The 17,858-nt window shown below is 64.6% G+C and overlaps 1 protein-coding gene across 1 annotated transcript in view; it reads right to left on the reverse strand.

Moving 5' to 3' along the window:
* Positions 1–497: 497 nt before the first annotated feature.
* LOC137455227 (hydrocephalus-inducing protein homolog) overlaps positions 498–17,858 on the reverse strand; it is a 49,806-nt gene continuing 32,445 nt past the window's right edge. The window contains exons 28-50 of the mRNA XM_068165847.1: positions 17,641–17,777; positions 16,695–16,822; positions 16,395–16,586; positions 15,878–16,027; positions 14,599–14,838; positions 14,125–14,179; positions 12,338–12,508; positions 11,591–11,769; positions 10,965–11,108; positions 9,636–9,819; positions 9,073–9,214; positions 8,385–8,490; positions 7,151–7,675; positions 6,522–6,704; positions 6,055–6,257; positions 5,724–5,906; positions 5,396–5,515; positions 4,052–4,211; positions 3,768–3,940; positions 3,147–3,345; positions 2,445–2,544; positions 1,759–1,858; positions 498–693 (exon numbers count right to left, since the gene is read on the reverse strand). Coding sequence (XP_068021948.1) covers positions 498–693; positions 1,759–1,858; positions 2,445–2,544; positions 3,147–3,345; positions 3,768–3,940; positions 4,052–4,211; positions 5,396–5,515; positions 5,724–5,906; positions 6,055–6,257; positions 6,522–6,704; positions 7,151–7,675; positions 8,385–8,490; positions 9,073–9,214; positions 9,636–9,819; positions 10,965–11,108; positions 11,591–11,769; positions 12,338–12,508; positions 14,125–14,179; positions 14,599–14,838; positions 15,878–16,027; positions 16,395–16,586; positions 16,695–16,822; positions 17,641–17,777 — 3,970 coding nt within the window. The remainder of the gene's footprint in view (positions 694–1,758; positions 1,859–2,444; positions 2,545–3,146; positions 3,346–3,767; positions 3,941–4,051; positions 4,212–5,395; positions 5,516–5,723; positions 5,907–6,054; positions 6,258–6,521; positions 6,705–7,150; positions 7,676–8,384; positions 8,491–9,072; positions 9,215–9,635; positions 9,820–10,964; positions 11,109–11,590; positions 11,770–12,337; positions 12,509–14,124; positions 14,180–14,598; positions 14,839–15,877; positions 16,028–16,394; positions 16,587–16,694; positions 16,823–17,640; positions 17,778–17,858) is intronic.

Raw genomic sequence — 17,858 nt, forward strand, 5'->3', positions numbered from 1 at the left:
GCCCAGCCGCCCAGCAACTCCTGCCCTGCTTTGGAGGCCTCCTCCAGAGCTGCATTTCCAGCCTCTCTGCCCAGCCTGGAAGGCCTTGGAAGAGTCATTGCTCAACCTCCCTGCAGGCCCTCAGCAGCTGCTCAGCTGAGCAGCACCACAGCAGGTGCTCCAGAGCCCCAGACAGCCTGCCCTGCAACGCTCCCAGGGATGGGGCAGCTCCCCCCTCTCTGCCCAGCCTGGGCCAGGCTCTCTCCCCCCTCAGTGTCAAACATTTCCTCCTCCTCCTCCTCTCCAGGCTCCATCTCCCTCTTCTACTTCCTAACCATCAGCCCTGGGCAAAAGTCTGGCCCCAGCTTTCTTCCTGGCCCCTCCAGGCCCTGGCAGGCAGGAAGGAGCACAGCTGCTTTCTGAAAGCCTTTGCTGTGCACAGAGGAGAGAAGAGTCCCCAGCTGAAGCTCTCCTTCCAGCAGAGCCATGTCCTCCTGCCCCCCTCAGCCCGGCTGTGCTCACCCTGCCCGCCCCAGGCAGCTCACCTGGCACAGCAGCACGGCTTTGTTCTCAATGCTGAGCTCCCTCTGAGGGTGGAAGAGCAGCTGGACAGCGACAGGGCGCTCAGAGAGAGGCAGCAGGCCCTGCTGGGGCTGCACAGTGAAGTGGGAGGCCAGGTCCTGGGTGCTGGGGCCTGCGGGACGCAGCCTGAACCTGGGCAGGGAAGGAAGGAGGAAGGGAGGAGAAGATCTCTGCAGTGAGCAGCCCAGGGGCCAGCAGCACAGCCAGCACTGGGCATGGCACCAGTGACAAGCAACAAAAGGCAAGAGGCCAGCCCCAGCTCCTGGCAGAGCCAGGCAGTGCTGAGTGCTGGCAGCTGCCCTCCACCCCCAGGCTTTTCATCCTGCTCTAAAGAGTCTCCTGAAGAGAAAGCACTTGGCCCTGGAAGGAGGGCAACAGAGCTCAGCAGGGACTGGCCTCGACTTCAGGGGCACAGAACCCTGGAACCCAGCATGGAGGGGTTGGAAGGGACCTCTGGGCATCATCAGTCCAAGCCCCTGCTCCAGCAGGGCACCCACAGCAGCTTGCCCAGCAGCACAGTGCCCAGGGGTGGTTGGAAGCTCTCCACACCAGGAGACTCCACAACCTCTCTGGGCAGCCTGCTCCAGGCCTCCAGCACCCTCACACCAAACAACTTTCTCCTCCTCTTCACATGGAGCCTCCTGGGCTCCACTTTGTGCCCACTGCCCCTTCTCCTGTCCCTGGGGGCACCACTGAGCAGAGCCTGGCCCCAGCCTCTTGCTCCCCACAGCTCCTTTGTCTCTTGCTGAGCATTGCTCAGCTCCCCTCTGGGGCTGCTCTTCTGCAGGCTCTCAGCCCCAGGGCTCTCAGCCTTTGCTCCTCACAGAGCTGCTCCAGGCCCCTCAGCATCTCTCTAGTCTCTGCTGGACTCTCCCCAGCAGTTCCCAGTCTCTCTTGAACTGGGGAGCCCAGACCTGGAGCCAGGACTCCAGATGTGCTCTCCCTAGGGCAGAGGAGAATGTCCCCTGACCTGCTGGCCACACTCTTCTTCCTGCACCACAGAGCCCAGGGGCTGGGTCTCTCCTTCTGCTGCCTGCTGAGCTGTGAGCAACTGGGCTGTGGCTGGAGCCTGGAGCTCAGGACAGTGCCAGTGCTCACCCCCAGCAGGGCAACAGCCTCCAGCCATGCAGAGGAGCAGACTGCAGGCCTGGGCAGGTGGTGGCCCCAGGCACTCCCAGAGCAGGCAGCTGGACCAACCTGTATGCAAGCTTGCACTGCCCTTGGTTCCTCAGGGTCAGCACTTGCTTGGCACTCCCCAGGACGTTCAGGACTCCAAAGTCCAGGCAGTCCTCTGCACCTGCAGGACACCCCCAGAGCGAGGGAGGGGATGGGGAGGAGACAAACATTTGGAGATCTCAGCTGGGACCAAGCCCTGCTCAGCAACTTGCCAGCCTTGCAACTTTGCCCTGGCTCCTTTGCTGCCCTTTCTCTTCTTCTTGAGAGAGGAGCTGCAGGGCTTGGCAGCCAAGGAGCTCAGCCTCCACCTCCCTGCTTCCAAGCACAGCTCCAACCACTTGATGTGCTGTGCTGAGCCCTCAGCAGCTGCCAGCTGCTTCTGCACACCCCTGCTGTTCCAAAGCCCCCACATCAAACCAACAGGAAGGGGCACACTGCAAGGGCCAGAGATGAGAGAGGCAAAGCTCTGTGTGGCCTGACAGGGCTTTACTCCACACAGCTGGCAAGAGGCCTGTGTCATGGATCCGTGCCAGGCTTGCACTGCTGTTCCCTCCCATCCCCTCCCCTCCCATCCCCTCCCATCCCCACTCCCATCCCCTCCCATCCCCACTCCCATCTCCTCCCATCCCATCCCCTCCCCTCCCCTCCCCCCTTGCCAAGGCCATGCAATCCCTCTGAACTCCTCTGCTCTGGGGCCAGCCACTGACCTTCAGGCAGGGTGATGCTCAGAGCAACTTCGTAGGCCTCGGCCAGGACCTGGATGTTCTCCACCTGCACCACACCCTGGACATTTTCTGCATCTGAAACCTGAGGCACCAAGAAACAAACCCTGCTGGAGTCCTTCTCCTCAGTGTTTCTGGCAGGCACCACCTGAGGAGCTCTTGTCTCCAGCAGCTGTGTGTAAAGCCCCTGGGAGGCACCCACAAGGTGTCCCAGAGCAGGTGGCAATGACACCCAACTCTCTCTCTCAGCACACAGCAGCCTCCCTGCAAGGCAGCCTCTCAACCACAGGCAGCAAAACCCAGGCAGAGATTTCTTTGCTCTGCCTTAAGAGCCTGAGCAGGAGACTCCACAAGCTCTCTGGGCAGCCAGCTGCAGGGCTCCAGCAGCCTCACAAGACAGATGCTGCAACCTCCTGGCTTCTGCTTTCTGCCCATTGCCCCTCGGCCTGTCGCTGGGCACTGCTGCCAAAGCCTGGCCCCAGCCTCTTGCCCCCCACCCTTCAGCCCTTGCTCAGCACTGAGAGATTGCCAAGCAGCATCCTCCAGCCAGGGGCTCTTGCTGCTAAGGGCCCAGGCAAGGTGGGGACAAAGGCATCTGCTGAGGGCTCCTCCTTGGGCCTTCAGGCACAGGCTGCAGGGCCCAGAGCACTCTGCCCAGCGCTGCCAGGCAGGGCCCTGCGCCCTCACCTCCAAGCGGATCTTCTTCTCCACGCTCAGAGGCTTGCTGGCCCTGAAGCACAGCTGCACGGCCAGCTCCGAGCGGGGCCCGACCGTGCCCTGGCTCTGCGACACCCAGAAGCTCTGGCCCAGGCTCTCCAGCCCGCTGAGCCTCCAGGCCACCGGCAGGGGGCAGTTGTTCCGCAGCAGCAGCATCCTGCTCTGCTCCCTGCAGAGACACCAAGGCTCCGTGCCAGCTGCTGGGGGGCACAGCGGCAGCCCTGCCGCCGGCAGCAGCCCTCCCCGCGGCGCTGAAACCAGCCTTCGGGCTCGGCTCTTTGCCACAAGCCCCAGAGGCCAGGCCCTGGGGCAGAGCCGGCCGGCAGAAGGGGATGCCACGGGAGGCAGAGCCAGAGCAGCTCCTCCGCTCCCTCTGCACCAGCAGGGGAGATGCAAATGCAGCGGGGCAGCAGCGCTGGGGGCTGCCCTGGCACCTCCAAGGCAGCAAGGAAGGCTGAGCAAGAGGCTGGCAAGTGCTGGCAGCCAGAGGGCTGCTGGCCAGGCTCCCATCTCAGCAGCCACACGGCAAGGGGAGGGGAAGGCAAGTTGCAGCAGAGCCACCCCCGGCACAGTGCCCCTGGCCTGACTGACCTGTGCAGCAGCACCCTGGCGAAATGCAGCTGCCTGGGGCTGACCTCCAGCTTCACCTGCACCCCCTGGCAGCACAGCTGGAAGACCACTGGCTCTGGGTTGTCCTTGATGCGGCAGATGAGGCTGTCCTCCACCAGGCCAACTGCAGTGGGGTAGGCCCAGACGCTCAGCTCCTGGCCCCAGCCCCGCAAAGAGAAACACAGAAGAGCCTCCAGTGAGCAGGAGGAACGGCTCCTGGCCTCTGCTGCTGCTGCTGCTGCTGCTCCCCCCTGCCTGGCCCCTACCTGCTTCTCATAAGGCTGCAGCTTCATGCTGGCAGGCTCCAAGAGGAAGGTGCCCCTGCTGCCACCCCGCTCCCAGGAGAAGTGCACCTCTGCCTCCCAGGGGCTGACGTTGCGGATGGAGAGCTGCTCGCGGTTGCCAGCCTGCAGCACAGCCTTGGACCTGGCCACAGAAGGGGCAAAGGCTGCAGGGCAGCTCCAACAAGCAGCCTCAGAGAAAGCCTCACCTCCAGGGGCACTTTGCATGCTGCCTGCCTTCATTCCCAGCTTCCCTCAGTGCCCAGCCCACACTTGCTGCCTCCATCCCAGAGCTGTGCACAGGCCACCTCCAGAGGCCTTCTGCACACCAGGACCCCAAAGGTGCCTGCACAAAGAGCAGCACAGCAGGCACCTGGATTCCTCCCCTCCTCTGCTGGCTTGCCTTCCCTGCAGGCTTCCCAGAAAGGCTGGGACAGGAGGTTTGAAAGAGCTCAGCTCCTCTCTTCCACAGCAGCCAGGAGACTGCCTTGGCCCAGCTCCTGGCTGAGCCTGAGGCTGAGGGGGGGATTCCCAAGAGGAGTCCCAGCGTTAACAAATGCCTCTTGGCTCGGGGCTGGGACAGAGTGTGGAGAGAAAAGGGCAAAAAGGGCAATTCCTCAGCCTGGCCAAATCCTCTCCTGGCTTTTAAACACTTGGAAGTGCACTTCCCTGGGGGGTCCAAATGCCACCAGCTCTCCAGAGCCCCCCTGCAGACAAAACTTCATTCCTAACCCTGAAAGCAGGGAAAGAGGGAAGTGAAGAGCAGGAAGATGGCAGCAGCTCCAGGGACAAGACTCTGAGGCCAGACTTGATCCAGCAGTGAGGATCAGGGAAGTGGAAAGCCCATTTCTCCTGCTCTGCAGGTGTCTGTGTCCCCTGCTGACAGCTCCAACCATCCTGGCTTGCTGACACTGCAGAGTCATGGAGGCTTTACAAAGCATCAGCAGAGAAAGCCTTCCCTTCAGGCTGCCCACAGAGCTCCCAGCACTTGAAATACCACCACAAAGCTGCTGAAGCTGAGATGGGGGCTGACAAGTGACCCCCAGCTGCCTTCAGGCTGCAGGCAGCACGTGGCTCTGGCCACCAAGGCAGCCCCCAGGCAGGAAGAGCAGCTCCATCCCTCCCCAGCTCCTCCAAGCCTCCTGTGCCTGCTAGGTGCTCAAGCTGCCAGAGCTGTGCTCCTCCAAAGCCACCAAAGCCCCAGCTCTCTGCCTGGGCCTGCCCTGAATCGTGCCCCTGGGAGCAGGTTCCTGAGAGCACAAGGTGCTGCAGATCCCTTCTCAACCCCCCCTGCATGCAAGCAGCACGGCTGGGCTGGGCAGCACCTACCGCTCCCTGGCCTTGCCACACAGCAGCGGCCCGAAGTGGAACACCCTGGTGCCCAGCACATACTCCTTGCAGAGGATGGCCTCAGCTGCCTTGCTCTGCCTGCAGCGAGGAAACACCTCCCTGGGCACAGGGAGTGAGGAGCTGTGAGATGCTCTGAGCACAACACCTGCTCCCAGAGCCCCCACTCTGAGCGCTGGCCGAGGCAGCAGCAGCGCTGCCCAGCTCCAAGCACAGCAAGAGCTGCTGGGGGGCTGAGGGGCTGAGGGGCAGAGTCTCAGCTCTGAGCTCAGGGGCAGCAGAGCGGGATGGCCCCAGGGGCCAGCCTTACCGTGGCTCCTGGCTGATGGTGGGGTACAGGCAGCTGCCCCTGCAGTGCAGCTGGTAGGGGCGCTTGGTGCCCAGCAGCTCAAAGTGCAGCCTCTGCTCAAAGCTGCCCAGCAGCGCCGAGCTGAAGTGGACCTGCAGCACCACCTGGCCCTGGGCAGGCACTACCCAGCGGTAGCTGCTGCTCCTGGCAGGGAAAGAGGAACCTTCAGGCACTGCTGAGGAGCAAAGGAGAGCAGGAGGAGCTGGGCACTTGCTGGGGGGGAGCTGGGCTCAGCAGCCTCCTTGGCAAGCTGGCCCTGAAGCAGAGGGATCCCTCCTCCCCCACGGCTCACCTGGCACAGCTCTCTGGGGCTGGCACAGTGCCCGTGGGCCTTCGGCCCTCCTCAGAGGGATGGATGGAGGCTACCGTGGCTGACCTGCGCAGAGCTCTCCTGCCATCCCCAGAGCTCCGCTTCCTCCTCACAGCTTCCTGGCTGCTGGAGGCTCTTGCCCCCCTCCAGTGGCCTCTGCCTGGGGCTCCCTGCTCCTCTGAGAACTTCAGCCCAAAGGGAGAGAGCAAAGGGAAATGTGCCCTGAGAGCCAGCCCTGCAGGGGGGGCTCAGCAGAGCACAGGGGCAGCACCCCCTCAGGGGAGGCTCTCTCCCTCCCAGACTTGCCCTGTGCTCAGGGCAGAGAGCAGAGCTCTGTCTCTTCTGGACAGCCAGAAGGGATGGCTGCAGGCCTGGGGCCCTGGCACCTCTTCACTGCCCTTCCACTCTGAGCCTTTGCCACCCCCCCTGCCCCCAGCCAGCCCTGGCACCTTCACTGTGCGCACAGAAGCAGCCTCCTCTTCTGGCCCTGGGGCACCTTGTGGCAGGAGGACAAAGTGCTGCTCGGCCTCTGCCACAGGCAGCTCTCTCTTGGCTGGGTAGTGAGCCACAGAGTAGAAAGCAGTGGGGGGCAGGGGGGGCCCTGAGGGACCCAGGCCCAGCTCATCCAGGACCTACGGCAGAAGAGCAAACCTCGGTCATGCTCCCGGCACCTCCATCCTCACCCCTCCTGAAAGACACTCAGCTGTTGGCCAGCTCTGATGGAGGGAGGTGGAGCACAGCCCCAGCCCCAGCCCAGGCTGCTGGGCAGGCTCCAGAGCAGGGCCAGGGCCCACAGGGGGCACCTGCAGAGGAATCTCTGCTCTGAGTGGCTCAGCTGAAGGAAGCAGTGCCCTGGAGCTGGCCTGGCACCACCTTGCTCTCCAGACCGGGAGAGCAGCTGGCAGGCAGGAGGCCTGCACAGAGAGCACTCCCTGGGTGCCCCCAGCCAAGCCACAAGGCTGCTGTGGGGCAGCAGCAGCAGCCTGGGCAAGGCTCTGTGCCCTTGGCACCCGCTGGGACACAAGGCCCCAGGGCCCCCCCGGGGCAGGCTCCGGCGCTGAGCCTCGCGGGGCTCTACCTGCTCCGGCCTTGGCAGCCTCCTGCTCTCCAGGATGGTGCTCAGCACATCTGCACAGCTCAGCACCTCGATGTCTAGGCAGGGCACCCCGACTGCCTGGCCGCCGCCTGCCCCTGCTGCACCTTCCCCTTCCAGCTGGGCCAGCTTGCGCTCCCCCAGCCTCTTCTGGAGCTCCTTTCTAGACTTCTGCCTCCTGAGGCGGGGGGAAGGCTGCTGCTGGCCTGCTGGCTGCAGCACCCCTGGCTCTGCAGGGACACCCTGCACCCTGTCCCAGCAGGACAAGAGATGAGCCACATGCTGCCGTGACGCCTCGTAGCTCTGGAACCGCAGGGCCAAGCTCTGCTCGCTCTGCTCCCCTGAGCAGCTGTCTGCCAGGCCCAGCTTGCTCTGCTGCTCTTCTTCTTCCCTGCCAGGTGCAGCAGAGGCTGAGCACTCCTGGGCAGAGCCCTTCTCGGTCCTCCTCTTGGGGATGCTCTGCTGCCTGCCGGGGGCCTCCTTGCTGCTGCCGCTCGATGTCTTTGTGCTCTGGGCAGGAGGAGCAGGAGAAAGCCATCAGCATTTCCAAGCTGCAGGACACTGAAGATCTTGGCAAGAGCAGCCCAAGCCTCACCCCAGACCTGTGCTAGGTGCTCTACAAATCCCAGGCCAGAAGGCAGCTGGCACCCACTGGAGCTCCACTGAAACCCAAGGCCTCGGCGCCAGACCCACGAGGAGGCAGCAACCGAGGAGCTGCTCCAAGCCCAGCAGGGAACTCCAGAGCCCTCCTTCCTCCTGGGCAGGCCCTGGGGCTCCTTTCTGGGCTGCTCAGCACCCCTGACTCTTTGGCAAGAGACACCTGGGCCCTGCTGCTGGCCCTGCTGCTCTCTCCTGCCAGACAGGCAGGAGCAGACCTCACTTCCCAGAGGGGACCTGGCTCAGGGCTGCAGGGCACAGGCAGGGCAGGGAGAAACGCTGGAGCAAAGCCATCCAGGCCTTCCCAGGGCATGCCTGCAGTTGTGTGGAGCCAGGACTCAGAGGCAGCCTGATCCCAGAAGAGCAGCTCAGCCACAGGGCCGTGGCAAAGCCCCCAGGGAAGCAGCAGCAGCAGCAGGCAGCAGCAGGCAGCAGCTGCTGTCTCCCAGCACAGCCCCAAGCAGGAGCAGGCTGCCCAGCAGGGCCTGGGGCTGCTGGGCTCTCAGCAGTGCTGCAGCTCAGCAGCAAGGTGCCCAGGGCTCTTGCTCACACAGCCACCCACCTGCCTGACCAGGCTTCTCTTCCCTTTGCCTTTGCCCTGCTGCTCCAGCTCCTCTGCCTCCTTGCAGCGCTGCTGCTGCTCCTGCTGCTCTCTAGCCAGCTGCAGCCTGCAGCGAGGCAAAGGGAAAAGAGCTCTTGAGAGTCACCCCCACAGCCCTGGGCTTCCTCAGCCCTTCTCCCTGGGCACAGCCTGCTCCTTCCAGAGCACAGTCACAGCACCCAGAGGCTGCAGGAGCTCCCCTCCTGCAAAACAGGAGTCCTGCTGGAGCCCAGCTGTGACCCAGGCAAACCTCTGCTCTCTGGCCTCACACAGCTGTGCCTCACACAGCCCCACAGCACATCCCCCCTGCTTGGGGGAGGGAGGGCTGAAGGGGATGGCAACCGAGGCCACGAACTCAGAGAGCCTCCGAAGGGCGAGGGCAAGGCAAGCACAGAGCCCAGCTGCCTGCAGCAGGCTCTGAGCCCGAGGCCTCGGCACCAGCAGGAGCAGGAGATGTTCTCAGCCCCCAGCAGGAAGCTCTCTCCTCTGCCGGCAGCCAGGCAGGGGGAAGGCACCACCCCTGTGCCGCTCGGCATCGCCACTTTGGGGCTCTCCTCCGGAACCCCCCCGAGCTCAGCCCAGCTCCCCAGAGCAGGGACACCTCTCCGGGAGCCTGTGCTGGGCAGCTCCCCACAGAAGCCTTACAGACCTCTGCTTCCTCTGCCGCTGGAGCTGCCGGATCCTGCTCTCCAGCTGAGCTTGCTGCTGCTGCGGGAGGGCAGCAAACTCCTCCTCCCCCAGCTCCCAGAGCAGGGCTTCCTCCCTCCTGGCTGCAGCTTCCTGCTCCCGGCCTGCAGCAGGGGTCGGAGGAGAGAGCATCAGCAGAGCTGTGCTGGGGGAGCCGAGAGGAGCCCCAGCCCAGCCCCCTGCCGGCAGCTAGCAGGGAGCTCCCAGCCCTGCTCCCAGCTCCAGAGCCCCAAGCTAGCGCCAGGCTGGCAGCTCCTCTGCCTTGCTGGGCTCAGGCCCCAGCGTGGGGCACAGCTGGCTGCTGCTCAGACACTCAGCCCCAGCAGCCTGCACTTGGGCCCCAGCTTCAGTGGGGCAGCCTGAGAGAAGTCTCCCAGCCTCAGCCCTGCTGTGCTGGCAGCAGGAAGGAGGCTGAAGGCTTCCTACAAACACCTCTCCCCAGCTGTGCTGTGAGCCAGCTCCACCTGGGCAGGGCTGAGGGCTGAGGGCAGAAGCCTTGGGAGGCAGGGAGATGAGGAGCCTCACCTGCCCGCTCCTCTGCAGCTGCCTGCCTGGCTTGCCAAGAGCCATAGTCCTGCAGCAGGTTGACAAAGTAGATGTGGGGTCGGTTTCCCACAGCCTGGAGCAGGCAGAGGAGAGCAGAGAGCGTGCTGCCTGCACAGAGGCTCTGCAGGCCATCAAACACCACTCCCTGGCAGCAGTCCCTCAGCTGTGGAGAAAGGCCAAGACAAAATCAGCTGTGCCCTGCCTGCAGCTCTGGGCCACTGGGTGAAGCCCCTTGGCAGAGGGCAGCAAGCAGCTGTCCCCAGCTCTGAGCTGTCCCCAGGGCCCTGCCAGCTGCTGGCATCTGCAGCTTCCCCCAAGGAGAAGAGAGCAGAATAGAACAGACCAGGCTGGAAGAGACCTTCAAGGTCATCACGTCCAGCCCCTCACCCAACACCACCTAATCAACCAACCCATGGCACCCAGCACCCTATCAAGTCTCCTCCTGAACAGCTCCAGGGATGGGGACTCCACCACCTCCCTGGGCAGCCCATTCCAATGGGCAATCACTCTCTCTGTGTAGAACCTCCAGCCTGAACCTCCCCTGGCACAGCCTGAGACTGTGTCCTCTTGTTCTGCGGCTGGGTGCCTGGGAGAAGAGACCAACCCCCACCTGGCTACAACCTCCCTTCAGGGAGTTGCAGAGAGCAAGAAGGTCTCCCCTGAGCCTCCTCTTCTCCAGGCTAAGCAAGCCCAGCTCCCTCAGCCTCTCCTCACAGGGCTGTGCTCCAGACCCCTCCCCAGCTTTCTTGCCCTTCTCTGGACACCTTCCAGCAAGTCAACCTCCTTCCTAACCTGAGGAGCCCAGAACTGGACACAGGACTCAAGGTGTGGCCCAACCAGTGCAGGGTACAGGGGCAGAATGACCTCCCTGCTCCTGCTGGCCACACTCTGCCTGATGCAGGCCAGGATGCCCTTGGCCCTCTTGGCCCCCTGGGCACACTGCAGGCTCATGTTCAGGCTACCATCAGCCACTACCCCCAGGTCCCTCTCTGCCTGGCTGCTCTCAGCCACTCTGACCCCAGCCTGTAGCACTGCCTGGGGTTGCTGTGGCCACTGTGCAGCACCTGGCACTTGGATGTGTTCAATCTCCTGCCCTTGGACTCTGCCCATCTGTCCAGCCTGTCCAGGTCCCTCTGCAGAGCCTCTCTGCCCTCCAGCAGATCAACTCCTGCCCCCAGCTGGGTGTCATCCCCAAATGTACTGAGCCCAGGAGCCCTCCAACAGCAGGACTCCTCCTCCTCTCCCAGCCCTCCTGCGCTGCCTGGCCCTCTCCAGCAGGAAGCTCTCCTTCCCCCCCTGGCCACGCACCTGCAGCCTCTCGGAGAGGATGGCCACCAGCAGCTCCTGGGGCAGCACACAGCTCCCCAGGCCCAGCTCTGCCACGCCGCTGCCCCTGGGGCTGAGCCGCAGCTGTGCCGGAGGCGCCGAGACCAGAGGAGAGCCAGAGGAGCCCTGGGGGTTGAACAGCAGCACACTGAACATCCCCAGAGCAGAAAGCCCCCTGGGAACCCCCTGAGCCATCCCAGCTGCTGGCCTTGGAGCTCTCACTAGCAAGAAACTCCAAGGCAAGCGTGGGCCAGAGGCTGCAGGGGACAAGCCTGCAGAGCACAGCCCTTGAGCAGCAGCCCCCAGCGCTGGCAGCAGCCCACAGCACAGGAAGGACAAGCAGGAGCTCAGGCCCAGGCAGCGTGGGGCCAGGAAGGGTCCTGCTGGGCCAGCCTGACCTTCAGCTGCCCAGGGCAGTGCTGCAGTCCCCACCCCTGAGGCACTGCAAAGCCACAGAGATGGGGTGCTGCGGGACAGGGTGCAGTGCTGAGCTGGCAGTGCTGGCTCAGCAGCTGCATTTGATCCTCCTTCAGCCCTGCCCCAGGCAACACAGCTCCCAAAGGGAAGGGAAAGGGCCCTGGCATCAGCCAGCGCAGGCCAGGCCTCACCTGGGAGCCTGAGGACTCTGCTGCAAGCTGTCTCTGCACAGACATCTTCCTCTTGCCTGCCCCAGCTCTGGCCTGGCCTGGTGAGCTGAGGGAGTGCTGGCTGCCTCTGTCCCCAGAGCTGGGCTGGCTCAGGCTGCGGCTGAGCCTGGCCTTGGAGTAGCGTCGCCACCCCGGGGAGCCTGCAGAGGGCACAGAGGACTCAGGGGGCTGCTGTGGGGAGCAGCCAGGCACCTTCCAGAGCAGTGGGCACCCTGGCAGGGACAGTGCATTTGCAAGGCAGAGAGCTCTGGATGCACTGCCCAACCTCTGCTGCCCATCTCCATGGAGCTAAGAGCTCCACGGGAGACAACCCCAGCAGGGAGCCAGAGCCTTCTTCCTGCCAGCAGCTTGCAGGCCAGGCAGCTTCCCAGCTGAGCACTGCAAAAGCAGCCCAAGCAGAGCCCAGCTGATGGCCACAAGGGCCAGGCTGGAGCTAGCAGGCAAGAGAACAGCTCCCAGGAAGATGCTGGAAGATTGCTCCCCCAGCCCGAGCAAAGGAAGCTGTGCAGAGGAGGCAGAGTGCCCCTGCCCGAGCCCTCGGGCTGCAGCCTGAGTGCCCAGAGAGGCTCTCGGGAAGGGCTCTGCCCCGCTCCGTGCCGCAGCCCTGCTCCCCAAGCCCCCCGGGGCCGTGCCACTGCTCTGGAGCCGGCAGAGGCGCAGCCCCGGGGGCTCCCGCAGCGCCGCTCCGGGCCCAGCCTGGCTCCTTACGGCCATCCTGTGGCTGCTGCGGGCTCTGCTGGCTGCCGGCGCTGCACAGCTCCCGGGCTCGCCGCCCTGCCGCGCTGCTCCCGGCCGCCACGGCCTCGCTCACCACAGCGTCCAGGGACAGGCAGGCGGCGCCGTAGTGCTTGGCCAGGGCGGCCGCTGCCGACGTCTTGCCTGCAGAGAGAGGGAGGCTGCTTGGGGACCCCTGCGGCCGCAGGGCTTGCCGGGGACAGGCTCTGCCAGGCCCCCACGCAGCTGAGGGCTGCAGCCCACCTCAAGCCTGCGCCCAGGCTGCCGCTTCCAGCCCTGTGCCAGCACCGCTCGGACCCTGCCCTGCCCTGGGCTGCTTGCCCTTGCCTCGGGCAGCAGCTGGGCACAGCTCGGGGCTGGGGAGCGCTCCGCAAGGCAACGTGGAGCACGGCAGCCACCGTGGGGCCATGCGGCCACGGGGACAGGCTCACCCTCCTGGGGGGAACGAGAGCCCAGCTGCCTGGGCACAGGAGGAGCCACAGCCCTGGCAGCAGCTGCTGAGGGCCTGGGGCCAGCCCGGCAGAGCCGTGCCTCACCTCCCGGCACCTCAGCCGCTCAAGCCAGCGCCATGGGCCGCCAGGACACATCTCCCCTGCTTCCCCCCTCCTCACAGCCCAGGCTGCAGCTCAGCTACCTGCCAGGGGTGCCCCATGGACGATGACCACGATGCCCCTGCCCTGTGGGGCTGCAGCTCCTTCGGCAGACGCAGCGCTGCCCAGGGCCAGGACCCTATGGACTGGGCTGGCCTGCGGCTCTTCTGAGGCCTCCCTGCTGCCAGTGGTGCTTTGCTGATGCTCTGCTGTGCACACACAGGTACAAGAGTCAGCCTCCTGCCCTCCTCTCATCCTCCTCATCCTCACCAGCCCCTCGGCTCCCGGCAGAGGAGACTCTGCTCAAGCCAATGGCACACCCATGGGCTCGCCCTGCCCTTCCTCTCAAGCCTGTGCAGATCAGGCTCTGCCCTGGATGCTGCTCCAGGTGCCCACAAGTGGATGGGCTGGCAGAAAGAGGAGAGCAGAGCATGCAGCAACACCCAACAGGACTGAAGCCCGGTCTCCTGCCATGAGCTGTCCACATGGCCCTCATGGGAGCGTGGTGCCAAGCTTGCTGAGCAAGAAGGGCAAAGCCAGAAAGGAGCATCTGAGACAGTCCCAAGGCAGAGGCTCCATCTGGGGCTCCTCCAGGAGCTGGGTGCTTGAGGAATGGCACTGCAGCAGATGTGGCTGGGCTCTGAGTTCCCCAGAACAGCCCTCAGGAGGTCACCCAGAGCCTCCTCAGCTTGCAGTGCCAGAGAGGACAGCAGCGGTGCTGCCCTGCCTAGCACAGCTTCCCCATCACCCTGATCCCAGCAGCTGCTGGGGCAAAGCTGAGGCTCATTTGGCAAAGCTGAGGCAAATTGCCCAGGCCTTTCCCTTGGCCCTGCTCCCCCCTGCCAGGAGCCATCCTCATTGCTTCCCCAGGCAGGGCAGAGAGGAGCTGGCTTTGGTTGCACTGCTGGCTGTGCCAAGCCACAGTTTCACCAGGGCCTTGCTCCACCCAGCTGGGGCATGAGGACTGCTGGAGCCCCAGAGAATGAGGCCCTGGAGAGCTGGGGGCTGGGCTCCCTGCTGAGCCCCCACTCAGGACAGCCGAGAGCAAAGCCTCACCCTCGTCCTGGGCTGTGGGCTGCTCAGGCTTGGCCTTGGCCTGCTGATCCTGCAGCCTTTTCTGGCCCCCAGACAGCTGCAGCAGCTCTGGAGGCAGCTGCTCCCCCGGGGCACGAGGAGGCAGCAGCAAGGTGCTGCGGCAGTCGAAGCCTTCCAGCGCCCTCAGGATCTGTGCATGGGGAGGAGAAACCACCCCTGGGAGGCACTGCTGGAGCTCCAGCCCGGCCCGGCCCCGGCCCCAGCCACGGCCACAGCCACCCCCCCCAGCCCCTTTCCACAGCCCCAGCCCCAGCCCCAGCCCCAGCCCCAGCCCCAGCCCCAGCCCCAGCCCCAGCCCCGCCCACAGCCCCGGCCCCAGCCCCAGCCACCCCCCCGGCCCCGGCCAGCTTCCCCCTCTTGCCTTCCTCACAACTGCAGGACCAGCCAAGCCCCTCCACAGCCTGCCAGCAGAAGAGGCTAACTCTGAACCACCACCCCCCCAGGCTGTGCCCTGCCTCCTGTCTCCATCTCCCTGGCACAAGGCTGGGAACACTGCAGTGCCCTGAAGCTGCACAAGGTGGATGTGGGGAGCAGAGCTCCTCTCTTTACCTGCTCCTCAGCAAGGTACTGCAGGTCATACTCCAAGGAGTAGAACTCGATGGGGAAGCTGCAAGGGTTCTTCACCACCACTGTGCCCTGTGCCCCAGGGCTGGATGGCAGCACTGGCCCCAGCTCCAGCACTTCAGGCTGGAACTCCAGCCGTGGCTCCAGCCCACTGCCTGAGACCAGCAGCTGGAGGTGCTGGCTGCTGTGGCAGATGTGGATCTTCAGGTTGCTCCTGTAGAGCTTCTGAAAAGAGAGAAGGGCAGAAAGCTCCTCCAGGAAGTGCCAGGGCCTCAAACTCCCCCTGTGCCCCGAGGCCAGGGCTGGCAGCAGCACCTCTGAGCTGAATGGAGAACAGAAAGCAGGACAAGGAGGGCTGCTTGGAAACTGGAAAAGGCAGAGTCAGGCTCAGGGAAGGGAGACACTTGGCATGCTGAGAGTGCTGAGCCCCTGGCCCAGGTTGCCCCACGGGGGAGATGCCCCCCAGCAGCACAGGGCTTTGCCTTGCATTTTGGAGAGGGAACCTGGAGCAAAGAGCTGCTCAGCCTGAGCCTGCTCAGCATAGCCCAGGGCCCTCTGATCCCCCAGGAGCCAGGTGGGAGAGCTGCTGCTAGCCCAGGCTGGGCTGGGCAGAGGGACTCCCCAAAGGACTGGCCCTGCCAGGAGAGCAGAGCAGGCTGCTGGCTCAGGAGTGCTGCTGCCAGCAGCTGAACCTCTCCCTGCTCTCTGTGCACCTCCAGCTCTCCTCAGCTGCCCTGGAGCAGAGCTCCTTGGAGCCTGCCCCATCAGAGGAGGTCTTTCAGCACTGCCTCTCCCAGCAGCTCCACAAAAGGCTGCTGGCTCTGTGGAGCAAGGGCAGGGGCAGTGCTGGAGCACAGAGCTGTAACCTTTGCCCTCTGCAGGCTGCTGGCAATCTGCCTCTTGTGGGCAGCAGGAGTGCCCAGAGGTGGGAGATGCCCCATCCCTGGCACCACTCCTGGGGCAGTGCAGTGCTCAGCAGAAAGGTCTGCAGGCTTGTGGTGCCCAGAGCCAGCCCTGGCAGCGCTGTGGCGGGCAAGGAGCAGCTGAACAAGAGGGGCAGAGGAGCTCTCCCTGGCCAGACAGGAGGGGAGTCCTCTGCTCAGGGCTTGGCTCCCCAAGCCCCCTCTGCAGAGGCTGCAGCAGGGGAAGCTGAGCTTGCAGCAAGCTGCCCGTGGGGGCAGGGCTCAGCTCCTGCTCCCAGCCTGGGCTCTCCTGCCCACACTGCCCTGCCAGACCTCCTGGGGGGGACCCCAGCCCAGCTCACCTCTTCCACGGGGCAAAACCTGACTCGCAGGTTGCACCACTGCCCAGGGGCCAGGACTCCAGCTGAGGGAAGCACCTCAAAGACGCCGGCCTTGGCCTTGGGCTCCTGCAGCAGCTTCCCACGCCTGCTGGCTGCCAAAGGCTTGTCCACCTGAGCACAGAAACCAGGGGCTGAGGTCTCCTTGCTCTGGCAGGACACAGCTGGCTTCCTGCAGTGCTGGCACTCCTGGCCTCAGAGCACCCATCCCAATCAGGTGGGGCCAGCCCTGGCCTAGAACTGGTGGCCAAAGGCAGAGGCAGGAGAGGCAGCAGGGGAGGCTGCTCCTGACGAGAGGAGCAAGGGCTGAAGGTGGCAGAGAAGGGAAGCAGCAGCTGCTCAACAGGCCCAGGGCACCCTCCAAAGCCTCCTCAGCCCAGCTGGAGCCCAAGTGCTGAAGCAGCCAGAGGAGCAGAGGAGGCAAGAGAGAAGCAGGAAAGGCAGCCCAGAAGATGCAAGTGGCAGAGTGTCTGTGCTTTACCTTCTGAGCAGGCTCCTCCCTGCTGAGGAACCACTGACAGGGCACTGGCAGCTGGTTGTAGAGCCGAGTGGTCTCCTCCTGGCACTGCCCACACTGGAGAGGGGAGAAGTCCAGCCTGGCCCTGGAGAGGCAGAGGGAGGGCACAACCCCCCTGGCACGCAGGAGCAGACGAACCGTGGGGCCTCCTGTCACCTGGTGAGGCACAGAGCAGCCAGGTGAGCTCCAGCTGGCCTCTGCTGCTGGCCCCAGCCTGCCCCCGCAGGGGGTGAGGGCAGAGGGAGGGGAGGAGGCACAGGGCACCTGGATGGGCAGCAGCAGGGCCGCCTGGCCCAGCGGCAGGGTGGCACTCTGGGGCTCCAGGCACACGGTGAAGCTCCTGCTCTGGGAGCAGGGCAGCTGCTCCACGCGCTCCAGCTCCATGCTGAAGCCTTCAAGAGATGGACAGGAAGCAGCTGAGGCACAGGGGACAGCAGCTGGGGCACCAGCAGCCTAGGGCCACCTGAGTGTCCTGGCTGGCAGCCCTGGCAAGGACTCTGCCTCTCCAGAGCAGCTGCTGCTGCTCCTTCTCCCCCGGCACCGCTGCAGGCCCAAAGCTTGGCACAGCCAGAGCCCAGGCCCCAAGGGGGGAAAGGAAAAGGTTTCAGCTGAGGAGCTGCAGCAAGGCCAGGGAAGGACACTCAGACCTCTTCAAAGGAGAATTCCCAGCTAAGATTTGCCCATGCCCTGCTGCTGCCTAGAAACAACTGAGGGAGGCCTCTGGGCACCCTGCAGACACAGCAGGGCAGCGCTTGGTGCTGCTGCAGCCTTGCCTCAAGGGCCGCTCCAGAGGCCTGTCTGGATACAGCACAGCCCCTGCCAGGCTGTCTCCTCAGCCAGGGCTGAGCACAAGTGCCACGACCTCAGGAACTTCACACCAAGCAGCTCAGCAGCACCCAGGCTCCAGCTCCTTGCAGCACAAGGCCAGAGAGCACCCAGAGAAGCTCAGCTGCTGCTGCTGGCAGCCGAGAGCAGAAGGTGCTGAGAGGTGCCCAAGGTGAGCAGCCCATCCAGCCCCTGCAGGGCAGAGTTAGGGCAGCCACAGGCAGGCCAGGCCCCTGGGCACTGCTGGCCAGCAGAACTCAGGCTCCAAAGCAGCAGGTCCCCAGCAGGACAAAGCTCCCCAAGAGCTCTCCGTGGCAGTGGCTCAGGCTGAGCTGCCACAGGCAGCTCTTGCAAGGCCACAGGAAGGGTCTCCAGCACTGCCTACCTGTGCCACACAGGAGCTGCCCAGGCACTTGGAAGGACACAGGGAAGTGCCCCAGGCTGGTGACCTTCACGCTGCGCCTGTGGATGCCACCCAGCCCCACGCAGCCAAAGTCCAGGATGTACTCAGGCAGCTCAGCTCTGCAAGGAGGAGGGAGGGCACTCCTGAGCCCACAGCCTGGCCACGTTGCCATGGCATGGGAGGTGCAACTCCAGGGCAAC

Source organism: Melanerpes formicivorus, unplaced genomic scaffold (genome assembly GCF_026170545.1).
Source record: "Melanerpes formicivorus ecotype bairdi unplaced genomic scaffold, bMelFor1.0.p_v2 SCAF_93, whole genome shotgun sequence".
Taxonomy (NCBI): Eukaryota; Metazoa; Chordata; class Aves; order Piciformes; family Picidae; genus Melanerpes; species Melanerpes formicivorus.